This window comes from Nothoprocta perdicaria, unplaced genomic scaffold (genome assembly GCF_003342845.1).
Source record: "Nothoprocta perdicaria isolate Ctin4 unplaced genomic scaffold, notPer1 scaffold_552, whole genome shotgun sequence".
Taxonomy (NCBI): Eukaryota; Metazoa; Chordata; class Aves; order Tinamiformes; family Tinamidae; genus Nothoprocta; species Nothoprocta perdicaria.
Window position 1 is genome coordinate 26,372 of NW_020455813.1, and position 11,989 is coordinate 38,360.

Sequence of the window (11,989 nt, forward strand, 5' to 3'; positions counted from 1 at the left end):
AAAAACTACAATCAGTATTAAAACTAAGTAAGCCTTCTACCGAGAAAAGCCTTATGGTTAGGTGACCTTCTAAGTAATTTTGCCGGAACTGATACACAAATATGGTATCTCTGACATCTGATAAGAGTGCATTTGTGTATCTTCCTCAGCTCCTGAAATTCTATCCAAATAGCAATACTTTGCAGCTTAAGGAATGCAATGGGAGTTACTCCATCAGTTGCAGAGAAAAGCTGGAGGGGGAAGACAACTATTATATGTAAGGTTTTCCCTTCCCTTTGTAACACAAGTTAGTAGCTATTTGCCAGCAGAGGTAAAGATGTGCCCACAAATGCCATCACTTTTTAAATTTAGAAGGGCCTACCACATAGAGCCACAACCTACAACTGTAAATAAAAGACAAATTTCCATCCTGAGAAACAGGGAAGAAAGCAGATTGGATTATTTTTATTTTGTGAATAGAAAAATGGGACTATAAGCTTTCCCCCTGCCGCCCTGCTTCACACTCCATCATAACAGCTTGTACTTCCTCTCTTTCCCTGATAAACCCAAGCAGTATAGTTCTGAACAAAAATTAATTAGCTTCAGCTTAGATCAGGTCAGGAAGAAAGTAGTCAACAAAACAGCTGCAAATTCTTACTCGAGAAACTTAGATTAGCAAATGTTCACTAACCAGTTGAGTCAGGTCTCTAGGCCCCAAAGACCTTTATGGTGAATCAGACAAGATTAACAGCTAGTACCTAAAGACTACATTTAGCCTCACTTTTATTTATCAGCCAAGAAAGTACGTAAATCAAATGTGCACTCTTCCCCTCTTCCCAGAAAAGCAATAGCAGAATGCTCATTTATTGTGTGCTATAAATTAAAACTTTACTATGTCCCAACAGTGCTTTCCAGTGTTTTAATACAACATTTTCCTGTAGTATGTGGCAATTTTGAATGAAAAAACATTGACATTTTAGAAATTACAATGTAGAAATAAAGTCAGCCTTCCTGAAAAGGCTTCATTAAATATTTACCACAGACTTCACCACTGTCAAAGTTAACTTCAGAGTAGCTACTAAAATATTGGCAGCTTTAAGACTCTCTCACAAGCTAATTAAGGTTTACATCAATCCCACCCTGTTAGGCCTATTATCACTATCATACAACATCTTCCAAATGTTCATGATTCCAAAGCATTTTATCCCCTACAAAGCATGCATCCTTTCACATTTTTACCACCCAAAGTGTCAGAAAAAACTACTATTACAAGGTGACACTTTGATTTAGCTTACTTTCAGACACAACAGCGACCCACAAACTTACTTGAAAAGCTATGCAGAAGACGCATCTCATTGTTATACCACGCTCTCTAGTTACATGACCCTTCCAAAACCTGCAAGTTTCCAACTTCAGCTATTTTATAGCTTAAGCTGGAAGTCATTACTTCCCCAAATTTATGTCTTGTCAAGAAAATCAGGCAGAATAAAGCTGTCTACTTCGAGAAGAAATTGCCCTTTTGTGCCATTTCATTGCCTAGTTAATACCAGGAAACTGGAGTGAATTATAGCAAATCTTTGATTAATAGATTAATTTTTCAGGGACTAGCATGAATGATAGATCTGCCAGGAAAAGAATTTGCTCTTGTACTCCTACAGACATTAATAAGATGCCTGAAGGTCATATTTTGCATGATGCCAAATGTCTGCAGCACGTGGCAAGAAAAACTATGTTTTACAGATGGATTCTGTGTGACAGTAGTGCCATCTGTCAGCTAGTGCCAGACTCGACTCATCAGAATAACACAGGCACTTTTATGTGTGTTGTGAGATTCTGACGGGCTCATTCATACCTAACCGTATGACAGAAGTCTCTGAGGTGGAGGGGGGGGAAGAAAGAAAAATAATTAAGGTAATTAGACTCTGCTATAAGAGATTGATTTTCTGTATGTTAAAACAATAGGAAGATGAGCAACATCTTTCTCCACTGTGTACCACTTGCAATGATTGTCAGCTTACAAGGAGTCAGCATCAATTAAATGCTATTCAGTTTGGCTTCAGTATGATACGGGTAGAAAAAAAACTAGGAGTTTATATTCAAACAATTCATAGGAAAGAGGTAGGTGCAGTGTTATTTTAAAGTATCTATATTAGACCACTACAGTAGCCTAAACTGGCCAGCCTAAGCTCCATACTCCTCACTTCCCTATGCATATTTGAAGACAATTCAGGTTCTTCAGATAGAATAAATATAAATGCCTAATGCCATTTCATGCACTCCAAGGCATACAAAGCATCCTAAGGCATCTTAAAGTCTACTGATACAAGAGGATAAACTACAATTAAATCAGTTTTCTGATGCATGTAACACTTAAGTCATTACTCCATTTAATAGTGTGTTTGAAGACTAACATGCAGTTTTTCATGTTCTTCTATAGCCTCACCTCCCACCAGAAATATAGATGCACTACTGTTTATGACATATTTCAATGCTTCTCCTGAAAAAGCATCACTCTACATACTCTTCATAAGAGAGTGAATGTCAATTTCAAGGTTGAAACACAGGAAAGGCTCCCAGTATTATACAAAGAAAAAAAGAAAAAAAGTTTCTTGACTGCAAATGAGGCAGTTTCCCAAACAGAAGTGTCCTATAAACAGATCCTACTCTCTCCAGTTATTTCAAGCCTGATTGAAGTCATTTGTACTGTATTCTGTCACCACTAAGGTAGTGCGTTCGATGGACTTCACAATGCTGCTAAATAGAAAACATTTCCACAACTTTCCCCTTAACATAGATTCTCAAAAGGATGCATTAATATGACTGAGTGCCATTTCATTATTTATTAATTTAATAAATGTCTATGTTAGGTTTAAAAAAATGAAAGCCACAATGACTATTTTCTGCTTACAAATGCATAGGCACTGATCTTATTCAAAAAGCAAAATCTCATAGAATTTCAGTTTCTTTTGTCATGTCACAAGCAAGCTGGCAGCTGCAGCTTCTCCATAGTTATTTTTGTGAACCTGTGCTAAGTCTCCATAGCCTACTGCCACCCGCTTAAATGAGCGGTCCCTAAACTCGCATAATTTCTAAAGAGAGGAGAAAAAACAACCAAACCCACTCCTTTAAAAGGCATTTACACTAAAAGGTAAGAATAAATCCTATTAGGTAGACAGGTCTCCTTGTACTGTCAGAAAACTCTGAGAGAAATTGGAAGGCAAACACCATCTCTTCCTACGAGCATCATTACAATCTTTTGTTCCTTTACCTAGGAAGAGGTTTAAGCCATCTGAGATGTTTGCCCTTGAAGGATCTGAATCAGCAAAGCTTAGGCTATGTATCAAGTAGCTGAGATGCTTTAGATGTTTAAACATACACAACCACTGTCTTGTCAAAGTCTTGCATCTCCAGAGGATTAGGGTTCACCTCTGGGTGGACACCCCTGCAAATTTAGCTGTCCCCCACCTATCTAAGAAAATGTTTTACGATTGACATTTGCCATTTTGGAAACACACAACATGAGGAAAGGGTGGTATAGCAATCACATTACAATACTGCCACTCTGTGGGCTGAAGAGGTCATGAGCTATTCTATTTTTGGTAACAAAAAGCAAGATGCAGAAGGCAATTCGTAGTTAGCCATTTTTCAGGAGCTTGAAGGAGAATTAATAGATCCCAAGATAATAGCACTCAAAATGCAATAAAAATTAAATTTAAAAAAGGCTTGCTAAGGACCTGGATTTATTTAATTCTCCTGCTCTTATAGCTGTTCACAGCATCTGCTTGATCTAAGAATGGAGATAATGAAATGTCCTGTGACACTGGACAAACAAACCAGTTTCAAAGTAGATACACCCACTTTGTAGATACACCTTAGCACATTTTAACACACTGTGTTAAAATTACTGTAACACAGTCCACCTTACATGAATGCAAGTTAACCAAAAGGAAAAGCATCTTTTTAACCAAACTATAGTAAGCATAAAAAGATACAGTAATCTACTTCAGCAGTCAATTTATCACTTGCAGTTATCAAGCAGTTGCTATTTGCTGGCCATTTTAGAAGACTACAATAGATTCAGAGCTGAGCAGATAAACTAGTCATCAAAAAACAACTGGAAAAATTACCTATTTATGAACAAGAGTACTTAGTTTCAGTTGTCCTAGAATGAATTGTATATTGCTTATAGAGAGTAACAAAACCAAAAACAATGTGGGCAAATTAAGCTTTAAAGTAAAGCTTAAAGAGATCCTTTTTTAAGGATTAGGGATTTTTTAGGAATTGCATCTTAAACTTATACTTACGTTTGCTTTCGATTTCCCAGCTGACTCCAAACTTCAACTACAAAACCATCAAAATTTTCTTTCTAAAAGAAAGCCAATGATATAGGGTTAATCACCACACATACTTTATTACACTGGTATCAGAGACAATACATTAAAGAAGAACAAAATTACTTTTTCTTGCATTATTTAAATATGTTTTGCAGTTACACAGCTTCATCTTTGCACTTACATAGCTTTTCAGAAAAGTTAAAGTGAAGCACGGATTATTCAAGAAACATGCAAACTCAAAATTAATTTCTACTAGCTTTCTTTGACTTCACCTCTCACAGGATAAGCTAGTATCAGATAGGGAAAAAATAGCTATAAATGAAAGCTGATTGTTATGCAAGTCACATGGCATAAATTTGTATACACATACACACTGGGAAGCCACTCACCAGGAATTCAGTCTAAAAATGTAAATACTAACTTTGGAATGTAGGAACACCAACCACTGAGATTAAACGTCTTCTGGGTACAAATTGTCCAGACCTCTACATATGTTTCTGAAGTTTTTAAGGAACTTCCCAGAACACCTAGGCAAACAACAACCGTTCCTTAAAGGAAATTCTTTCTCCTTGCCACAGTCTCTCAACATTTGAAAGGAACTGGATTTTCTGAGCAAAGCGTACAGTATCACGCATTCAGTGAGTTGTATTTGAGCTGTACTAAAACTGGCTCATTAAGCCTAGCATGTTGAGCCCAGAGGTATTCCTGCAGCACAGGACACAACACTCATGCACCAGTGACCTTTTACCAGCTTACCAGAGAAAACACTAAAACAAAAAGAAAGCCTGACTTCCACAAGAAGTTTTGGGTATCCGCTGTTGTGTCAGTGATTTTTAATCTCTCAGCTAACACGGGTTTAATTGGCCATTCTTTTTAACTAACAAAAGTCAGAGTAGCAGCAAGTAGTATCTTAGTAAGGTTATGTTGATCAATTTACATGGTCTCACTTTAAATGGAGTATATCTACACTTCATATTTACCGGAATTGGACATATTCTAGAACACACTATGAATTATCCTGTGTCATTCCTTTTTTACTAAAGTTTCGCTTTGTATAATATAAAAATACTAGAAGAATATATACTTAATAGAAGAAGCTAAAAATTATCTCACAATGTTTTAAAAGCATTTAAGTCTTGTTACCTTGGCTAGCAGAACCATATTATTGGAAAGCTCCTCTATCTCATCCTCACTTCCAAAAACACTTTCAAAGTCTTGGTAAGTCCAGCCATCAAACAAAATTCGAGGCACTGTCAAGCAGAGAAAGTAATCAGTACTGAAAATTAAGAATTTAGTATCCATCCTAAATATAAGTATCATGCAACATAAAGAAAAAACTATAATTTTATGCTATACAAAGGTACCACTGAACAAAAGTGCTGACAGCTAAGATCACTGCTCTTTAACCAACATAATCAGAGTAGATAAACTGACATCGAGAACTTCCATCTTCATTCTGTTTTAAGGTTAAAGGTGAGCACTAGTGCAAATGGCAAATCTCCCTCAAAGGGAGATAGGGGCTAAAAGAGGTAAAACAAGGCCTCTTCTGTACTACCATGCCAGAAATTCTTATCAGCTGAGATGTGCAACCCCCTAATATTCCTTTCTCAATCTCCTAATGGCTAAACACAAAAACAACTTATGTAAAACAGAGACTGACCTATTTTGATGTTTTTGGAGTTTTTTCTGACATCTTTCATCCAGCCTGTCAAACAAATCAAGCAAAAGAACAGCGATTAAAATGTGAACGATGTTGTCAATGACCATTTTCAAGCAGTTTTCAAATAATGTAGCATACTTTCATCAAATCTCTCTGCCATAGATTACTAGTCCATAAGCAATGAAGTGGAAATGAGATTTGATATCCAGAAAACAAGACTATTAACCCTCAGCCATGACCAGAAGTTACTAGAGCCTTATAAGAGTTCCCTCCTCTGTTCCTCCCTCCTGTTACTATTTAGGCTTTTACATCATCACAGAAATCAGCCTACTAAGAAAAACACTTCTGTACTCAAAAATCCTCCCAAATGGTGTTTAGTAAGTTCAAATGGCTTGTTTTAGTTCACCATGTGAATTTGTTAGTAAGCACCAGCAAGATCAAAATTCTAGCTGTTTTGGTTTAGATGCCACACAAATATTTCAATTAATGTAAAAACATAAGCGATTTAGCTACTATTTAAAAGTACACAACCTGAAATCTAAACTGGCTGGAAATTTCTGGATACAGCCATAGAATTTAAAACAAATACATAAGACAATTCTAAAACGTACACATATCTTCCATATCCAAAACAAAGTTATTCAAAACTTTTGCAAGAAGAAACACCAAAGGGTAGTGCTGCCTGTACATGTTTTCTGTCTTTTTTGAGGGAGGACTGTCAGAAGAGCTAATCTTTCTACTTATTTTTGGTAGATAAAATATGTGCCTACGTGAACTCAAGTGAGGGCAGAAAGAGTTCACTGAAGAAAACCTACTATAAATTCAATGTCAGAAAGTACTTTACTACAAATCAGAGGGGGAAAAAATCCATATAAATATATTGTCAGAACTACTCATCAATCTACAGAATCTGTGATCTTACTTGTAAAGCATATACGAAGAAAAAGAAAATAAAACCTTGGTCAGCATCATGGAGCCCAGTGAACTGGAACCTTTCCTTTCCTCTCCTTTTCACCTGTAGCCAAACTGGTGAGATCAGCGTAAATTTATTTCCAAATATTTTAGCAATGTCATAGCCATGGCTGTTCCACTTGCAAAAGAAAGAAAAGTGAGTTATACCAGCAAAATACATAGTCCATTTTAATTGTTTTATAGATAACACAAACAATCATTTGCCAGTTTCTCACTTGCTAATTTGAGAAAACCTTCTAGGATATTGTTTTCTTTTGATTAGGAAAGGCACTCTGAAAATTTCCTGGTATCCGCATAAATAGCAACTTTTCACTTTGTGTAAAGCCATCCAAACTATAAGAATTTGCAGTTAGATTCCAACAGAGCTTTGAATTAACAGGATCTGCATTTATGTTCAAGAGAACTTGAAAAGGGTGAACTTTACACGACATTTCTTTCTCTTATACTGAATGGCAGAAGAACAAAACAAGTGAGAAGCATCCTCTACACAAAAAGAAAGAACATGTATTATTCAAGAGAAGATACTCCAAATAATAATAAGACTCAATAGTAAAAAGAGATCTATTTGATAGTAGCATAGAAGTTTTACTGTTTATTTAGAAGCTTCAGATTGGTAGCTGGATAGTACAAGCACATCCTGGTCTGACTTTACTACAACTTCACATGACCCAAAAAGGAAATATGCCTACTTTAACCAGCAAGAAGCACAACAACATAACTTGGACTCCAACAAGAAGCAGGCAGAACCTGAACACCATGCCAGTTTCTGAAATAATCCTCTAATTATTTGACTATAGACCAGAAGGTCTCAGTACTTTCATATTAGTGATGGAAAACTACAGATTAGCACTATCTACTGCATATTCATTCCAAGTTCCATTTTTAATAGCTTTATACTTTATTGACTTACAGGAGTAACATAACCCAGAACATCTCCTGAAAAATGCCTTTCCTTTATCTCCTTGAAGCAGTAACTTTTGTGTTCCAGTATAATATCCTTTGCCTTTGGATCAACAACTACCAGTCCCCGGTTCTGTACATTTTTATCAGAATGTAGTGCCTGAAGAGAAAAAAAGAGTTTTGAGAACAGCCATGTCAAGCAGCCACTTCCAAAAGCAGAAGAGGAGAAACAAAGAAAAAAAAATACAACCACATACAGTGAACTCTGAACACCTCCTTTAACTGGGGCAGACTAGTTTTGATTTACAAGTGAAACAGAAAGTAGTTTGGAAATGATCTGTCATCAAGAGTAAAACTATTCAGCAAGGGGAAAAAAAAGGATCAAAAAAACCCACAAGAACTGACAAGATTAAAAAAACAGTCACCACCATTGATTACTGTTGTACCAACAGGTGAAGAAACAATTAGGCAAGAAAAGTTCAAATATTTTAACAGAACAGTTTTCAAAGTCAGAGTGGGGCCCCAGAACAACACCTGAAATTGGTCACACCTGGACATTCACACTTGCTAAACTCTGACAGAGGACAAAGAAACATGAAAATGATGCAACAGCAAGAAGAAATAACATCTCAAGTTATTAATAATCAGTTCTGCAAGTCCATACCAAGCTTGCAGCACACAGTCATCCTAAATTTTAGAAATGATTCGAAGCTGAACTGCATATAATACCCAATTAATACCCTTACTACACATAAACCTACACCACACGTAGCAGTAATTTTCCAGTCTTGCTAAACACAGCCATTTAGTCTCAGTAGCTGCAAATTCTAGAGTACCTGCAGAGAAACTAGCTGCCTTATAAGCTATTGAAATCTCTTTAAAGTGCCTTTATATTTCTCTGCTAACAACTGCTGAAATATTAACTCCAAATATTAAAAAAAAAAAAAAAAAAAGAGAGATTTGGGGATTATTATTCAAGATTTTATGAAGTCTTTTAAAGTAGAGATATTTTTGCTTAAGTATACTGCTTCACAGCTTCTAAAGGCAGTAGTCCCTGGCATCTTTCTTTACAGAAAGCCTGCTTCAACTACACCACAGGTAGCTCTGGCAAACAAGAACAGAGATCCAAAAGGCCTAATAATATGTTTGGGAACTGTGTATAATCTATGAGCTCAGCTAAGGACACACACAAATGAAAAAACATTTCAGCCTAGAGAATCTGATAAGGGGAGATCTGATGAGGGGAGAATCTGATAAGTGTCTGTAAATACCTCAAGGGAGGGAGTGAGGAGGATGGAGTCAGCCTCTTTTCAGTGGTTGCCACTGATAGAACTAGAGGCAACGGTCACAAATTGGTCCAAAAGCTCCATAGGAATGTAAGGAAAAAATTCTTTCCTGTGAGGGTGACAGAGCCTTGGAACAGGCTGCCCAGAGAAGTTGCAGAGTCTCCTTCTCCAGAAACCTTCAAAACAAATTTGGACACAGTCCTGTGCCACATGCTCTAGGTGGCTCGGCACGTGCAGGGGAGTTGGACTAGATGACCTCTGGAGGTCCCTTCCAACCTTAAAGATTCTATGAACATCTCCTTCAGCTGCACACACAAGGGGAAAAATTCCTTCTTTAGCAGATTATAGAGGGGACAAAAGCTCCGAAAGTCTAGACTGCATTAATTTAAGGAGTGAAGCAGTTGTGACACTTGGAAAAGTTGAATGGACAATTTCCAATAGCTTTCTTCATGAGCACGAGCTTCACTAGAAACCCCTAGTCACATCATACTGAATGAGAATCCCTTCAGCATCTCTCAAAGCCTAATAGCTCATTAAATATGCTTACAAGCGAGTATTTCAGTTATTTCTCTTACCTTTTCCTCTAGTTTTTTTGAAGCACCTTTTTTTGCATCCGTCTTTGACAAGGTACCTTCAGCTAGCCAACAAATCATGATTAGAAAAAGCAGGGTAGAGAGAAGCCTCATCTCAGCTTTTCCCATATCAGGTTTCTCCTATCTTGAAAATGCAAGGATTCAACTCTCTGTGAACATACAAGCATAAGAACTTAAGAAAAATTCCACTTTATGTCCAGGAAAAATCAAATGTTTGTCCTACCTTATACTCTCACGCTTTTAAAGAGTCCTGACTTAACATTGCTTTTGCTCTGGGAACAAAATAACACAGCATTTTCAGAACTTCTTAAATCCCATCTTGAACATTCTTGCTCTCTCCTTTACTAGCCTACCATGAATAAAGCAGCAGAGAGGGAAAGTGTGTTGCAGCCTCCCTTTTAGAGGGTACCTAATTAGGTATAAGGGTTCACAGCTGAAACAGATAGGTGTTTGCTGCCCATGATAATTAAGTTCAGCTCTATCTTTTCTATAGCAAGTAAGAGACGCTGTTTGTTTCTGCACCTGCCAAACCCAGTTGACAAGGCTCATGTCAGTCAAGGCACAGCTGTAATTCTTTATTCTAATAGTTATAATAGGTAACAGCTTTACTTTCAATCTCTTGCTAAATTAGTGACACACATAGAACTGGGGAAGAAAACAAAGAAACAAAAAAAAGAGGTAGGGTAGGTGGAAGAGGTGGAAAAGATGGAATGATCTTTTTGGCACAAGAGAATGGCTTTGTGAGTTTGTCCCAGTTCAAGAAAAAGGAAATAAGAATTAATTGAGAACAGTTCTGTTCAGTGTTACTTATCTATCAGACCAACACCATGCCAGTAGAGGGACTTAAAAAAAAAAAAAAAAAGAAAAAAGAAAAAAAAAAACCACCAAGGATGGAAGGAGATAAAATTACAGAATGGAGGAAAGTAACTTGCTAGCAATTCTGGAACTCCTCAGGATCACATTGGGACTAGCCTCCATCTATAATTGATTAATGGCTCTATATATATACTAGCCCACTTCTCATAATTGAGATCCTAATGGAGAGGAAGGAGAAAAAAAAAAACCCCTCTCCCTTACTGTCTGAAGTTTTCTGTCAAATATATCCCCTTGTTCTTAAAATAATTTTGTTTTTCCTGCATTATTTTAAAAAAAGGTTTCCACCATTTGAGTACTTACCAGCTCATTTCATCACAAACCTCATGTACAAAATGTCTTCAAGAATTCAGTCAAATCTTAAAAACTGAAAAAAAAAGAGCAAGTCTTCCAATGCTACCCTGTAAACTGCTATGCAATTTGAATTTCACTATTATCAATAATTAATGTCTTACCCTTCCATTTTGTCCTCAAGGTGACTAGTTATTCCATTTTTTCTATATCGTAAAGTTTAAAAACTCCTCACTGAACTCTAGTTGGCCATCAAAATAGTTTAATTTTCTTGACACGATTATATCCATCTGCCAATTATCACAGGCCAACATTCAAATCCAGATCTATAGAAAGTGCTGAGCCTTTATCAATGGTTTCTGACAGTTAGTCCAAAATTGAATCTTAGTTGGAATCTTGTATCAATGATTTGTTCTTTAGCAACAGCAGCGTAGTAACGCTCTATTACTTTGTGTTTCTACTACTGCAACATGTAAGTAGGATTAAATGGAAGTTTGACTTTTCCTGTGGCCTTGTGCAACTGGTAAATTTAGAGTGCTGGGATTTTGTTTTTACTTTTTGAGAAACACTCAAACATTCAATTGCCATGAAACTGAGCTTTATCTCTAAGCCAGGTCACACAATGTTGCATAATCAAAGTGAGTGTCCAGATGAGGTAATGTCCGTTTTACTCAGCTGCTTAAATACTTCATTTTAGAGAGAGAAGACAGCAGGCATAGATTTAGGCCGCCCAAAAGAAGCAACCAGTGAAACTGCGTAATTTCACAAAACTGACATGGTATGTACATTGAAACCAGAGTTAATGCTTATATTTTGTATCTGAAGAAGAAATCAGCTTTGTTTCTTACTGTGGAGCAATACTGAGCAAGATGGCAATTACCATCTCACAGTACCAAGACTCACAGAAGCTAGATCCTGGAGTGAAAACGAACTTGTTTCTAGGCTAAACCTCACTGCCTTTCCCCAGATATCATCAGGACAGAAATAATGCCCACATTCTTTCACCTTCGACCTGCCTCGGAGCTTTAGGCCGCCCTTGCAGCCCGCGAGGCGGCCGGGCCGATGTGACACAGTCAGCTCTCGTGGCGGCCTACCCGCGCC

General features: G+C 37.0%; 1 protein-coding gene across 3 annotated transcripts in view; it reads right to left on the minus strand.

Moving 5' to 3' along the window:
- The window catches only part of CHID1 (chitinase domain containing 1), a 36,548-nt gene that overhangs the window by 20,406 nt on the left and 4,153 nt on the right, over nt 1–11,989 (minus strand). The window contains exons 1-8 of one of the 3 annotated variants that reach the window (XM_026048573.1): nt 11,894–11,923; nt 10,901–10,964; nt 9,707–9,873; nt 7,856–8,005; nt 6,931–7,063; nt 5,974–6,018; nt 5,457–5,563; nt 4,284–4,345 (exon numbers count right to left, since the gene is read on the minus strand). In XM_026048573.1, coding sequence (XP_025904358.1) covers nt 4,284–4,345; nt 5,457–5,563; nt 5,974–6,018; nt 6,931–7,063; nt 7,856–8,005; nt 9,707–9,832 — 623 coding nt within the window. In that variant the 5' untranslated portion in view covers nt 9,833–9,873; nt 10,901–10,964; nt 11,894–11,923. Of the gene's footprint in view, nt 1–4,283; nt 4,346–5,456; nt 5,564–5,973; nt 6,019–6,930; nt 7,064–7,855; nt 8,006–9,706; nt 9,874–9,947; nt 10,084–10,900; nt 10,965–11,893; nt 11,924–11,989 lie in introns of those variants that run through there. The other 2 variants (XM_026048572.1, XM_026048574.1) reach the window with 2 other exon arrangements.